This window comes from Chlorocebus sabaeus, chromosome 22, assembly GCF_047675955.1.
Source record: "Chlorocebus sabaeus isolate Y175 chromosome 22, mChlSab1.0.hap1, whole genome shotgun sequence".
NCBI lineage: Eukaryota > Metazoa > Chordata > Mammalia > Primates > Cercopithecidae > Chlorocebus > Chlorocebus sabaeus.
In genome coordinates, this window is record NC_132925.1 from 65478174 (window position 1) to 65493873 (window position 15700).

At 39.7% G+C, this 15700-nt stretch overlaps 1 protein-coding gene across 3 annotated transcripts in view; it reads left to right on the forward strand.

Moving 5' to 3' along the window:
* The window catches only part of CNTN3 (contactin 3), a 336826-nt gene that overhangs the window by 300379 nt on the left and 20747 nt on the right, over window positions 1-15700 (forward strand). For all 3 annotated transcript variants that reach the window (XM_007985007.3, XM_007985008.3, XM_073009925.1), the window contains 3 exons: window positions 1110-1344; window positions 4608-4723; window positions 14344-14530. In XM_007985007.3, coding sequence (XP_007983198.1) covers window positions 1110-1344; window positions 4608-4723; window positions 14344-14530 — 538 coding nt within the window. The remainder of the gene's footprint in view (window positions 1-1109; window positions 1345-4607; window positions 4724-14343; window positions 14531-15700) is intronic.

A 15700-nucleotide genomic window follows, 5' to 3' on the forward strand; every position in this document is an offset into this window, starting at 1 on the left:
CTAGAATTACCTGCATTTTTTGAAGGTGTTGATGATGTGTCAATAAAATTTTTGACATGACTCAAGTATAGCTTTGAGTTTTTCATTAATTTTTTTTTCCTTTTTTTTTTTTTTTGAGACAGTCTTGCTCTGTTGCCCAGTCTGGAGTGCAGTGGCATGATCTCAGCTCACTGCAAGCTCCACCTCCTGGGTTCAAGAGATTCTCCCACCTCAACCTCCCAAATAGCTAGAATTACAGGCACATGCCACCATGCCCAGGTAATTTTTGTATTTTTAGTAGAGACGGGGTTTTGCTATGTTGGCCAGGCTGCTCTCAAACTCCTAACCTCAAGTGATCCACCTGCCTTGTAATTCGTTAACTTATAAATTAGTATTTACTTCCTTTTTTTTTTTTCTTTTTCCTTGATGGAGTCTCTCTCTGTCACCCAGGCTAAAGTCAGTGGCATGGTATCAGCTCACTGCAACCTCCGCCTTACAGATTCAAGCAGTTCTCCTGCTTCAGCTTCCCGAGTAGCTGGGACTACAGGCGCATGCCACCACGCCCAGCTAATTTTTGTATTTTTAGTGGAGACAGGGTTTCGCCATATTGGACAGGCTGGTCTCAAACTTCTGACCTCATGATGGCTGCTCGCCTCGGCCTTCCAAAGTGCTGGGGTTACAGGCGTGAGCCACTGTACCAGGCCCCTTTTTATTTTATTTTTTTCAGTTTTACTTCATTATGCTTAATCACTAGTCCAATGTTTGTTCTCATAAAGTCAACATTAAGAATTAGATAATTTTTATTTGACTTAAGAGATCAGATATTTTCAACTGAAACTATATCATACTGTTAGAAACTCAGATTTGAACCATAAGATGATCAGCTGTCTGAATAATCAGAGAAAACTCCAGTTCATTATCTGGATGGCTATGAAATGGTGGCATATGTCTGTTTAAAAGCAACTGACATGACTCTGCTGGTGATGTTTTACTCCTTTTTTCATCCAACTGCTTAATACAATGGTAGATGATGAATTGATGACTTTTACAAATGCCTGTGGATCACAGCTCCATTCATTTTTGCCTTGCCCTTATGTGTAAGGGTGATTCAGTGTGTCTTTCCTTTATAGCCAGTCCCTGAGGAACTACAGAATGGTGAAGGTTTTGGGTATGTTGTTGCTTTCCGCCCTCTTGGGGTTACCACCTGGATCCAGACAGTGGTGACATCCCCTGACACCCCAAGATATGTCTTTAGGAATGAAAGCATCGTGCCATATTCACCATATGAAGTTAAAGTGGGTGTTTATAATAACAAAGGTGAAGGACCATTTAGCCCAGTGACAACAGTGTTCTCTGCAGAAGAAGGTATGGAAAACATGACTGTGTTTCAGCTCTGCCTAGTAACAATTATTTGTGCTCCAAAAATGGATATGGAGTCTCGTTTTGACTTCAAATATATTTATTCCAAAGAACAATGATCCAAGTAGTAGTTAGATTCCCAGTGCAAGTGATAAATATCAATCATAAATGACTTGAAGTGTAAGACTTAATGGATAGTTAGAGGATGTAACTGTGAAAGGAAAATAAAACCTCAGGACCCCAATTCACTAGGCCAAAAGGAAACAATTAAGCTGAATGCTGAGTCATGCAAGAAAATGCCTTTCCTTTATTCCTAACCAGATAGCTACAGATGAAACATTAAATCTCTCTACAGGTAGCTACTCTATGTTCGCCTTGCCTTATGTAAAGTACTGATTTACTGAGCAGGAGACCTAATTGATTAGCCTCCTATCTGCTCCTTTTCCCTTGCAACATGCAGATTACCATACCCTTCCTCTTTGCACTGCAGCCCACTCTAAATATTAAAGCCCTCAAATTCAATCTTTGGAAGTGGACACAGACCACAGACTGTTTCTGTGAACCCATGTTTTTTGGTTTTTTGTTTTTTGTTTTCTTCTGGGCATGTCCTTAACACCTTGGTACAATAAATTCCAAAATTGAGACCTGTCTCAGATCATAACCATCAATTTAAAAATCTGTTTTGAGGAACACTTCCTATGTTCCAGTTTATGAAGCAAGGAAAATCACAGCCTTACCTTGGGGTAACAAAAATATACCCCTTGGAGCTACCCTAGTCCTAAGTTGTCCAGTGGTTCCCATGGCCTGAGAAAGGGATGTTACTGGATGAAGAGTCAGGAGCAGTGATATCTCATTCAACACATATGCAATATGCAGGTTTGAGGGATATGAACCTGCTGGTGGAGATACAGACATACTTCACTCTGGACCATTCCATTTCTTTGTCTTTCTTTTATATCTGTCTCAGATACTGAGACATCTACATTTTGTCTCATAACCGCTTTAGAAAATAATCAAGGTAAAAGAATTATACAAAATTGCCATTTCATAGATCAGCAACAACTATTGTAGTTTTTTGTAGTTCTACAAAAAAAATAATAATAATAAATGGCAAAACTAACATGTATTCAAGTTTTACTACCCGCCAGACATTACCTGATTTGATATTTCAGATAAGAAATATAGGCACTAAGCTCTTTTTTTTTTTTTTTTTTTTTAATTTAGTAGAGACGGGGTTTCACCATGTTGCCCAGGCTGGTCTCGAAATCTTGAGCTCAGGCAATCTGCCCGCCTCGGCCTCCCAAAGTGCTGGGAAAATCCTCTTTGAATGTAAGGGACAGGTTACCTAAGAGAAAGGCACAGCATTGCAAACATAAAATTAAGTAAGTAGCTAATTTCAGAGGAAAAGACTGAGTTTTAGAAAGCCCCTGTTCGCTGGCAATAAAAAATGTGACCATACAAAACAGCCTGTAGCATCATTTCCAGCTTAGGCCAGTTAGTAGGGAGGAAATCATGATGTGTTATGTGTGTGGTCTGGGCCTCAAGCCATTGGAAAATGCTTAGAAGAATTTGATCTACTATGTTTGTAAATCTGATTTACTTGATTTACAATTTCAGTACTTAGCAAAATGTTGTTAGATCTGTATTTGAGTGTTTAAAATAAGATCTGTACGTATCTTAGTCAATTAAACATTTGAGATAATAAAAAAAAAAAGAAATATAGGCACTATTATTTCCCATTTACAAATGAGAAAATGGAAGCCTCATAAAAGAGAGTAATAAATTTGCCAAAATTCCTAATAGTGATTGGTACAGCCAGTATTTTAACCAAGGGCCTTTGCCCTTAACCATTCTGAGCTCACAAAATATATCAGTGTCTCCCCTACCCTCCAGACCTGACAGTAAGTTGCAAAAAGTGGTCCGCAGTTGTCATTCCTAAGAATAGTAAGTAGAGTTGATTTTTCTTTGGATCCCCACCCCTATTCTTGCCTTCTCACTTTCCGTTGAGTTCTGAGAGGGATTTTTTTTTAAGGATTATAAAAGTCTTTGCAGAAGAGTCTTAAATTCATAGCCAAACCTCATTACTAAAAGTTGCCAGGGATTGCAAGGGCAAGTGAGAGGTCTGGGGAGTGATGGCAATTATCCAGGGAGTTTTTGGACACTGTTCACCTGTGCATCCAGGACCTAGGTGCTGGCAACTGGAAAAGAGGGACAGCCACAGCTTCTTACCCATTGTTGCCTCCTACCCATTGTTGCCTCCCTCATTTTCCTTCCCCTGTTACCATTTTTGCTCCCACTGAAGAGTCAGCTAAAAGTCTTTTTGTTTAAACATGAGAAATGAATTGGGCTTACCTAAGGAAGAAGCAGAAGATTTCTGTGAAATCTACTAGGTTGTCTCTGTGAATCCAAGGGAGAGTTATGTAGCAAACCTCACAAAGAACTTTAATCAGAGAAGCCCTGAAACCTCAAAAATTGGTCTGCTCCTCTACAGCACCTGCACTGGATCAGTGGGCTCCAAGTACTCCTTGACTCTCCAAACCAAGTTTCAAATTTTCAGGAGAGAAAATCTAAGAGGCCCAACCTTAGACCAGGAATTCATCTCAGCATCAAGCCACCTTGTCTGAGAAGCAGGATCATTTGACAAGAGAAATGCACCTGAACTGGGCCCTGAGAGGGGAGAACCACTGTGAACCCCATAGAATCTCAACAGTGCTTATTACAAAGGGGGATCTTCTTGCTGTATAACAAACCACCTGCATTTCTATCTACTCCTTCAAAAGGACATGCTATCCACCACATTTCAGTTGTCCATTCTGTAGGCCTCGCTAGAGAAGGTACTCACTCAGTGTTTATTCTGTAAATGAGCTTTACTTAAGCTAGACCTTTGTTTGGCAAAATGAAAACTAAGTAGCATTTGTGGACAGGGAAGTTCCCAAACAGTAGGAAAGAGATGAAGGGAAGGAAATAAAGACAAGGTGAGGAGAACACAGGCAAGAAAAGGAAGATAAGGAAGATGCCAACAAAGACGTGCAAGGGAGGAAAGTATAGGTAGCCATAGCTGTTTAGCAAGGAAAAGCCTTTGGCTATGATGCCATCTTTTCCTAAGAAACAGAAACGCACCAGTGTCTCTATTTTCAACATATGGTGCCAGAATATTTCATAGAATTTTCAAGTATGTTAAAATGCTTCTATAAAAATAAGAACGTTAATATATGTATTAAACAAACTGCCAAAATTAGCGTCATATTTCAACTTCTGTTTCCGAACAGAGCCTACAGTGGCCCCATCTCAAGTCTCTGCAAATAGCCTATCTTCCTCAGAAATTGAGGTTTCATGGAATACCATTCCTTGGAAGTTGAGCAATGGACATTTACTGGGCTATGAGGTAATTTCTTTTCTGATTAAATCGTGTATGTGTGTCACATGCTACTTTGTCTCTTTACATTTGAAATCCTTAACAATGACCTCTTATTTGAAGTCTATCTTTGGCTGAAATTTTTTTATCAACACATTGTTTCATCTGATGTTCAATGTATACTGAATTTAACCAGTTGAATGAAAGTAACATTAGTTGGAGTAGAAAAGGAACGAAAAAAGAATACGAAAGGAAATCATGTATCACGTGGGCCAAATATTTTAGATGGGTTTACTAAAAATAAGGGTGAGATTGAGCTGCAGTATTAAGTTCATAGAGTACTTTCGTCAACAGGAAGTCACTGTCCTCCAGCTCTTTGTCTTACTTTCTTGGTGGCTTTGTTACATTGTGGGGTTCTTTTATAGGCTCTAGAGAAGCTACCTGTCTGTAAGATACTTTGAGCCTTCAAAGACCTCTCTGTTTAGTGAAATAGGATAAACATCTGAAAGAGAGGATAATGTAAGACCAAATATAATGAAGGTCTGACTAGGTCACTCAAACAGGAAATGTTTGCATTGTCAAGAAGGATGGGACATATTGAAAGTCTTTATAAGGGTGGTAAGGCTTAACAGGACTTTCAAAGGAAAGTAAGTAAAGGTGGAAGGAGTGGAAAACATTCTGGATTAGGCATGGCATGATGGAAAAGCAGATAAGAGGCCTACCTGCCAAAGGTTCCTGTTTGAAAAGTAGGCACAGGAGGACCAGGTCACAGGTGGCTTTAAAGGCTAAGAAGAACGATTTGAACTGGGTCCCCTATTTAGTAGTGAGCAGTTAGAGGAAACTGGGAGCAGTAGAGCCAAGAACTGGCAAGATAAATAAAATGCAAAGAAGATTTTGCCAACAATGACATTGTGGGATTCATAGTTGTGATTTCATCCCACCCACAGCTGTCTTCTTATGAAGCTTCCCTCCAAGCTTCCCTGAGGAAGTGTGTAACTCCTGATTCAGTGGCAGGCTTACACGGGCAGGTTTGCATCACAGGGCCACGTACCCTTCCACTTGCCAACACACCTGCAAATGAGAGCTCCAGGGTGGTCTCTTGATCAAATGTAAATGCTCTGTGGACTGTGAAGCCTAGCAAGTCGGATTCTTGTTTGAGATATTTAAATAAGAAATATAGAGATTATAATTAGTGAGTGTAATGCAGTAGTGTGTCAAATTTGGGGCTCAGTTCAGACTTTTCAAACTAAGGCCATGGACATGCAGGACGACGCTAATCTGCAAAGATGAAATACACTCCCATGCAACCCTAAAGAATGGAGGAGACAGGGGCTCATGGAACCTGCAAGAGGGCAGAATAAGCCAGGTGTGGTGGCTTGCACCTGTAATCCCAATACTTTGGGAGGCAAATGTAGAAGGACTGCTTGAGCCTAGGATTTCAAGACCATCCTAAACAACTTAGTGAGACCCCATCTCAATAAAATATACAAAAATTAACCAGGCATGGTGACGCATGCCTGTAGTCCTAGCTACTTGGGAGGCTGAGATGGGAGAATTGCTTGAGCCCAGGAGGTCGAGGCTTCAGTGAGCCGTCATCCTGCCACTGCACTGTAGCCGGGATGACAGACTGAGATTCTATCTCAAAAAACATGGGGGCAGACAGAATAAAATAGCTCTTTGACAGTCATTCAGTTCTCAAATGACTTGGCTTTATTCTTTTTCATAATGTTACCTTGCCCTTTTTTTTTAATAGATTCTCTTTTTATTTGAACTGCCTTGAGAGAGTTTCTGTTCCTTGCAACCAAACAAGCATTGACTTGAATTAATATTAACAAATTAAGAAAAGAAAGGATAGGGAATAGAGCAATGATGCTCAAAGTATGGACTGTGAAACCCCTACAGCAGAATTACCTGAAAGTGTTGTTAAAATTGAGCTCCCACAGCTCTCCCAGGACCCACTCAATCCAAACGTTTAGGACTAGGTCTTGTTAGTGTATATTTTTAGTAACTATCTGTAAAGAAACATCTTTCTGCACACTTAAATGTAATAAACACTGGTCTTGACACAGAGAAGCCTGATCAGAGACAGAATAGTCCAGACTTAAGGAAGAGAGAGTATGAAGAAGTAAAACACCACACAAATACAAGAGAACAACTTAATGCACATCTTAAAGGAAGCCAAGAATAGCTGGATGGAAGGTTTCTTTAATTCCATGACAATGGATGTAAGCAATGAAAGATGATGGGGGGCCAACAGTAGCTCCCTCGTGGTTAGAGAACTAGCAGTGACATTGGCAATGGAGGTAAAGGTATATGGGATGGAAGGAGCACAGCTGTAAGGGAGTGTGACTCTGAGGTCAGTCCATAGCAAATCCCAATTCTACCACTTGCCAGCTGTGTTGGGAAAATTACATAAACTCTGTGAGCCTCATTTTCCTCACCTGTAGAATGGGGACAGTAATAGGCCTAATTCATTAGGATATTGGCAGGATTGGATAAGATTAGGTATGTAATGAGGTTCTCATAATTTCTGACTCTTTATTTCTTTATCTATCTATCTATTTTTGAGACGGAGTTTCCCTCTTGTTGCCCGGGCTGGAGTGCAGTGGCGCGATCTCAGCTCACCGCAACCTCCGCCTCCTGGGTTCAAGTGATTCTCCTGCCTCAGCCTCTCGAGTAGCTGGGATTACAGGTGCGCACCACCACACCCAGCTGATTTTTGTATTTTTTAGCAGATATGGGGTTTCTCCATGTTGGTCAGGCTAGTCTTGAACTCTTGACCTCAGGTGATCTGCCTGCCTTGGCGTCCCAAAGTGCTGGGATTACAGACGTGAGCCACTACACCTGACCAATTTCTGGCTCATCATAATAAACAGTCAGTAGGTGTGAGACATTCCTCAGAAGAATTTTTGAGATATTAATGTATCTATTTCTCCCTAGTAAATATTCTGCAGCAAATAATTGACAGTAAGCCCCCTTAACTCAAGGGATTATGCCAAAAGCTATCAAAAGGAGTTGCCTACAAGACACTTCCCTTCCTAGCTTTGTTTCAAAAGTTCAGGCCATTAGGGAGATTGTTCCATGTTTCTTGGAGGGTCATAGGAGAGAAACTGCAACTGAGGAAAACATACAAGAGAAATTTCCAATGGCATTGGCAGAAATAAATGTCTGAAGCTTACAAAGCCTCCTGGGGCATACATCTTTCTAAGGCAGTGCCCAGGTTGATGGCAAGATTGAACAACTGTGTTTCCCACACTCAGCAGTGATTACTCACTCACCAAACACGGCCCCCAGCTGCTAGAAGTAAAGGGCTCAAATCAAACACAAAAATAAGTGATCTTGGGGGCTTTGGGAAGGGAGGCCCAGGAATGACTATGCCTGAATCTCCCATTAGGCGAGCAGGATATGGGATTCAATGTTTGATCAAATTTATTTAAAGAAAATAACACAGCTGGGCACGGTGGCTCACGACTGTAATCCCAGCACTTTGGGGGCCAAGGTGAGTGGATCACAAGGTCAGGAAATTGAGACCATCCTGGCTAACATGGTGAAACCCTGTCTCTACTAAAAAGCAAAAAAAAAATTTAGTAGAGAGGAACACTTTTACACTGTTGGTGGGACTGTAAACTAGTTCAATCATGTGGAAGACAGTATGGTGATTCCTCAAGAATCTAGAACTAGAAATACCATTTGACCCAGCCATCCCATTACTGGGTATATACCCAAAGGATTATAAATCATGCTGCTGTAAAGACACATGCACACGTATGTTTATTGAGACACTATTCACAATAGCAAAGACTTGTAACCAACCCAAATGTCCATCAATGATAGACTGGATTAAGAAAATGTGGCACATATAAACCATGGAATACTAGGCAGCCACAAAAAAAGGATGAGTTCATGTCCTTTGTAGGGACATGGATGAAGCTGGAAACCATCATTCTGAGCAAACTATCGCAAGGATAGAAAACCAAACACTGTATATTCTCACTCGTAGGTGGGAATTGAACAATGAGATCACTTGGAAACACAGGGCGGGGAACATCACACACTGGGGCCTGTCATGGGGTGGGGGAAGGGGGGAAAGATAGCATTAGGAGATATACCTAATGTAAAAGATGAGTTAATGGGTGCAGCACACCAACATGGCACACGTATACATATGTAGCAAACCTTATGTTGTGCACATGTACGCTAGAACTTAAAATGTTTTTTAAAAATAATTAAATAAATAAATAAAAATACAAAAAATTAGCCGGGCGTGGTGGCGGGTGCCTGTAGTCCCAGCTACTCGGGAGACTGGGGCGGGAGAACGGCGTGAACCCGGGAGGCAGAGCTTGCGGTGAGCCAAGATCGCACCACTGCACTCCAACCTGGGCGACAGAGCAAGACTCCATCTCAAAAAACAAAGAAACAAAAAAGAAAATAAATGAACACATATGGCACTCCTCAGATGGGAGACTGACATGCACACTCACCGTGAACAGTGTTGTCCTTTTTGGAAATCATGACAGGATCATAATTCTTGACCTGGTTGTAACTTGTAAAATAGTTAAGAAAAATAAATGGAAGAATATACATGAATGGCTTGTGGGATTCCAAGCAGAACAGAGTGCTAGCAGTCACTGGTGGTTGTTGAACAGCTTAGGGGCAGGTAAATGTTGATTGTTTAATATAGTCATGCACTGCATCATGATATTTCAGTTTAGGACAGACCACATATACAACAGTGGTCCCCTAAGATTATAATACCACGATTTTACTTTACCTTTCCTATGTTTATGTATGTTTGAATATACAAAAATGTACCATTGTGTTACATTGCCTACAGTATTCACTATAGCAACATGCTGTACAGGTTTATAGCTCAGGAGCACTACGCTACACCATGTAACATAGCTGTGTAGTAGGTTACACCATGCAGGTTTGCATAATTGCACTCTACGACGTTCACACAATGCAACAACCATCTAATAATACATTTCTCAGAACATATCCCTGTCATTGTAACACGTAACTGTATATAAATTTAGGTCAATAAGAAGTCATCCAGATAAGAATATTTTATAAGAAAGTAGAATTATACCATTATTGGTCACACCAAGAAAGAGAGTTTCACTGAAAGACAGAAAATTTAAAAATCCTCATAGAACCATCACAGTGTCTAGTTAAGTCCACACCACTTTAGAATTAGACAAACCTGTGTTCAGATATGCTAGGTTGAATACAAACTCTGCAAGGGAGACGTTAACTCAGCCTTTTTCTTCGTTGATCTATCCCCAAGTGCCTGGAGTAGTATCTGACATACAGGAGGCATGCAAAAAATATATGTTGATTGAATAACTGCAGTTTGGGCTCTGCTACCCTGTTGCTGTATGTCCTTGAGCAAGTTGTTCGAGCTCTCCAAGGCTCAGTTAAAATAGAGATAATAATAACTCACAGCATTGTTTGCAAATTAAATGAGATAAAGCAGCTATTGTCAAAATGGCCCAAAGAGACTCAGGGCTTTCACTTTTCTCTGTTTTGAATATTGGGCTTTGGGATGAGATTGTACTGAAGAAAAAAAAAACAGTGAAGTAATATATAGTAATGTAGCACAATCCCAGTGTGGGACCCAGTGACCACCATTTCTAATGCATGCTGATATTGCCGTCAAAGTGGGACACAGAAAGATGAGAAGAGCTATGGGAAAATGGGACTTTCTTGAAATTAATTACAGGTTGAAATGCATTGCCGCTTGCCTGTTTGTAAAGAGTAGCAAATAGAATGTCCAAATGTAGCATGAATGCAGTATTGAAAGGAAACAACGATTAAACATTTCTTTCCCAAATGCTTGGTAAGTATAAAGAAAAAGGAAACAAGCTGAAAGAAGTACTAATTGGGAAAATCTTACAAAATAATTTATGTAATTATACCAAGATAAAAATATATCTTTTCTTAGTTTCAGTAATGATTTAAAAATTAACCTTGGGTGTGGGGAGAAGGACTTGGCAGAGTATTTAATTATCAGTCGTGTGGCTAACTTTCTGGGTTGCAGTTTCTCCAGTTTGGCTTTAAAATTGTTAATAGCTCCTGCCTTTCTCTCATCTCAGTGAGGGTTGATCATGTGCCATGTGGCATGCTGAGCACACATCATCATTAGCATCTCGACTAATTTTCTTTCTGATTTGACCAAGCAGTAGTTGAGAAGCTCATTTCCCTGGGCTCCAATTTATTTCATCAGCTAAGCCGTTACACTCAGGCTCAGATCTTTTCTGGTGCCCTTTTGGGTAGGAACAAGAGATACAGACATGATGAAGAGAGGCAGAAGCCTTTAAGTTCATGGATCCTGGGTGCCTGAGGAATGAAAGCTCCCATGTTCTAGTGCGGTATCTACAGTCCGTTTCTTTAAAGTCCTTCTCTGTTTTGAAAGAACCACATTTGGGAGAATGACCTTGATAGATGATTAAAACAAGTCTACACTTGTGAAATGATACAGATTAGCATATTTTGGAGGAATCCATTTTTTTTTAAGTTTGGCAGAAGAACGTAAGTAATGTGCCATAATAGAATGCCAAACTTAAACTTCATTGATGCCTTCTTCCAGCCTCCTGTTCCAAACAGCTGTACAGAATATGTTCCTAATATTTCAATTAGAATGAAGAAAGATGTAGGCCAGGCATGGTGGCTCACACCTGTAATCCCAGCACTTTGGTAGGCTGAGGAGGGTGGATCACCTTAGGTGAGGAATTTGAGTCCAGGATGGCCAACGTGGTGAGACCCTGTCTCTACTAAAAATACAAAAATTAGTCCGGCATGGTGGTGGTCACCTGTAATCCCTGCTACTCAGAAGACTGAGTAGGAGTTCAAGCAGGAGAATTGCTTGAACCCGGGAAGTGGAGGTTGCAGTGAGCCGAGATCGTGCCATTGTACTCCAGCCTGGGCAACACAGTGAGATGCTGTCTCAAAAAAAAAAAAAAAAAAAAAAAAAAGAAAAGAAAAGAAAAAATATGTCAAATATGTGAGTACTTTTTTTGAGACTATGAAAATCTCCCTGGAAAAAAAAAGACATATGCATTAGGTCTAATTCTCTGAAATCGGGCAAAGAATTCACTCTAGCACAAGTCAAATGCATATGGAAAAATAGGATACAGACAATTCAGGCATACTGAAATAAATATGACAGGCACAAATGCATTCAAGTGTGTATAATACAGACTTTTGAAGAGGGTCAAAGGGTTGGTTTTACTGGAGAGAGCAGTAGCAGTAGCCTTTTGTGAGTGAAGGTTGCCTAAATGGTGCTGTATTCTTTATTAGACAAAGATATTCCATACCAAATGGTGGCTCAACACTGGGGGAATAAATATTCCAGCCTCTCTTTCCTTCCATCCTCCCATCACCGGCATCCTATTACTTACACCAAGTGAAAAGCCACAGGGCAAGGGAGTCAGATGGACAATAGTTCATACCAGTCAGCTCTCCTAGGGACTGACAGCAGAGTGAAGAAGAGTGGAAGACAGATCTGGAGTTGTCTTCCTAAAAGAAATTTAATGCATTTTTACCTGCTTTCTATTTATTTAAATGTGTCTGGTCTAACTGCTAAATTAAAATATTTGTCTCTGAAAATCTATAAGTATGAATATAATTCTTTTAGTCTATTAAGAGTATTTCTGATTCAATAGCTATTCTTTAATGGCTGAAAAAATGCCATTTTAATATATTATTTTTATAAGCTGCATTTCATTTTTAAATTTAAATTAAGTGAAATCTCTGATGCAGTGGTATTAAGGACTCTTCACAGCAGGAACATTCTTTTTTGGAAAAAACAAATTACTGGAAGTAATAGAGATATTTTTAATTCTGATATTTCTCAATTGTGTTTCTGTTTACTTACCCAAATAAAAATATATTGGTTTGTGAAATGGTTTTATGATTCTGAAGGCAAAAAATTGTATTGCCTCCTCAAGAAATTGGAGTTTTGATGTTTCATAGATGAATACAATATTGGGAATTGAATACATAGCCTGGTGAATCTCTGATGTAGGAAGGAGGGAGGCATTTTTAAACTATGTTCAGGTCATTCAACAATTCAACAGCAGTTAATGGTTAGTATGTACAGACTTTGCTGCGAGCAGTAAAGCTATGGTGATAACCAAGACAGACAAGCCCCTGCCTCAGGTGTGTGAATCCACCTTCACATCCTTTCCCTCCTGCTGTCTGCTGGGTGAGGTAATGCAGTTAATTTCTGTCCCAGGTGCACATCCTCACTGGCAAACTAAGGCATAGTCACCCACGACTGCTCAAGAAGATAGCCTTTATCTCTCAGGTGTCTAGCAAGGAAAAATGATTGAGAACCACAATTCAGTATTAACAACCCCCCTCCCCTGGAGTGGATTTGCCTTTTATTTTTCCTACTCTAAACTCAGAGCGAATTTGCAATAGGAAAATTGCTGCATTTATTCAGTTCTGGAAAATTCTCAGCCTTTTTCCCTTTGACTATTGCTTTTTCCACAGTCTCTCCTTCTGAAACTCCAGTTAGAACTTTTCATTGTACCCTCAGTGTCTTTTAAGTTTGCTTTTGTAATTTTTATTTCTTTATATGGGCTCTGTTCTGGGTTCATTAATTCCCTTTTCCACCATAAGTCTTCAGCTTAATTCTATCACTGATTTTATTTTTTAAATACTTGTAATTTTTTAGGTCTAAGAGCCCTGCATGTTATTTTTCAAATCTGATTTTTTTTTTTAATCTTCTGTCATTGCATGGTAGATTCAGTTTCTTCCTTAATAAATCTAGATATTTTAAACAGAGTTATTTTAAACTTTGTTTCAGATCAGCGTATTCCAGCTCATCTTCCGCTGGTTGGGTCTGCTGACATTTTCTTGCTTGCAAGGTTCCTCATATGCTTTGTAGTATTTGTCTCTGCTTATCTTTTGTAGATGCTACCTTCATGTTCTGTCAGTCTTTCAATCTTACATTCACTCTTTTCTGAACAATTACATTTCCAAATTTTGTTCCTTCAGCCTAGATGCTTTTTCTTCTCCATCCCTGTGCTGTAGTTGTGCCTATCAAATCCAAATCAGCATAAAGTTAGTCTGTTCTTTCAGTTGTAGTACTTTGACTATTTAAATCCAAAACACAACTAAGAAGGAAAGTGGGGCATCTTTTGTATTTCTTTCTTAATGTTTCCACATTTTTAAAAAATGATCTGGCCTTATATAAACATTTTTGAACAAAATTTTATAGAACATAGTAAAACTTACAGAAAATTGGCAATATTAATAAAACTTTGTTCCTATTTTTAATTATATATATACACACATACATATATACACACACACACACATATTTATATATATGCCTCCCTCCTTCCTACCATTTCCCTTTCATTCTCCCACTTATAATCTCATAGTCTGGCTTGCTCAGCACTTGTTCTGTTTGAATTTATCTGGTTCATATATTTATTTGTTCATTATTTTTCTCCTCCTAGAGTCCCTTTTCTCTGTTGTGACACACAGGCTAATGCAGCACCTAGCACATAGTAGGTCTTCAGTAAATATTTGTTGAATAAATCAGGAAATAAATCAGTGCCCATTTTAATGAAAATCACTTCATGGAAAGGGCAGAATTTGTTTATGCCTTCACATGTTTGGTGTCTTCTGCCCACCAGGTGCGGTACTGGAATGGTGGTGGAAAGGAGGAATCATCCAGTAAAGTGAAAGTGGCAGGAAATGAGACATCAGCCAGACTACGGGGCCTGAAGAGCAACCTGGCCTATTACACAGCTGTCCGGGCTTACAACAGCGCTGGCGCCGGGCCCTTTAGTGCCACAGTTAATGCAACCACCAAGAAAACGCGTAAGTATATTCTGATTTATTTAAATGGTAAGGAAAAGTTTGCAATAAAAATGATAGCCTTCTATATTATTTGAAATGGACAACCCACGTCATTAATCTCACTAGATTATATAAACCTAACTCCGGCCGGGCTCGGTGGCTCAAGCCTGTAATCCCAGCACTTTGGGAGGCCGAGACGGGCGGATCACGAGGTCAGGAGATGGAGACCATCCTGGCTAACACGGTGAAACCCTGTCTCTACTAAAAAATACAAAAAACTAGCCGGGCGAGGTGGCGGGCGCCTGTAGTCCCAGCTACTCGGGAGGCTGAGGCAGGAGAATGGCGTGAACCCGGGAGGCGGAGCTTGCAGTGAGCTGAGATCCGGCCACTGCACTCCAGCCTGGGAGACAGAGCGAGACTCCGTCTCAAAAAAAAAAAAAAACCTAACTCCAAAACCTTAAAACTCAGAGCCACACATACCCTTGTCTTCATGATATCCTTAAATCTTTAGGTAGAGACTCCCTGTGAAAATGAATATGCACCTTTTGAAAAAATCTTAATGTGGGGTGTTAGGTTAAATTTATCCCCTTTTCTTTTAAAATATGGTAAGCTTAGTTGGATTTACATTCATGTATTTTTAGTTTCCCAAAGTTTGACGATTTCTGATAAGCATGAATAAGTTAAAATTAATGCCGAAGAATCAGGAGTGATTTTTCCTTCTTTACCTTTCTTTTCTATATCATTCAAAAAATGGCAATGTACATTAAATGGTTATCAGCAGAAGATGATGGTCCTGTGAATGTGTTGATACTCTGAAAAATCTAACCAGAGTTGTCAGTGTTGCCTTCAAAGCTGAGTTTTTGTTAGCTGTGTATTCACAGGTAAATTTGCCAGCTGCAATCATGAGTTACAATTACATTAGTCTACAAGAAAGTCAGTGATTTACAATTTGGGAATGTTGCACACGTATTTCAGTTAATCTAATAGCATAGTATACATTTCAGCATTGTGTTTTATTGTTGTATTGGTGCTTACTCACAATGCAAATGTTTGAGTTGCTGTTGTCATTGCCCTCATCATAGCTAATAGTGATTGAAAACACTGTGTCCCAAGTAATTTATGCTCGTTCCCACATTTAATCCTCATAACTACTCCCAAGAGGTAGATGCCATTATTATCTCTATTTTAAAG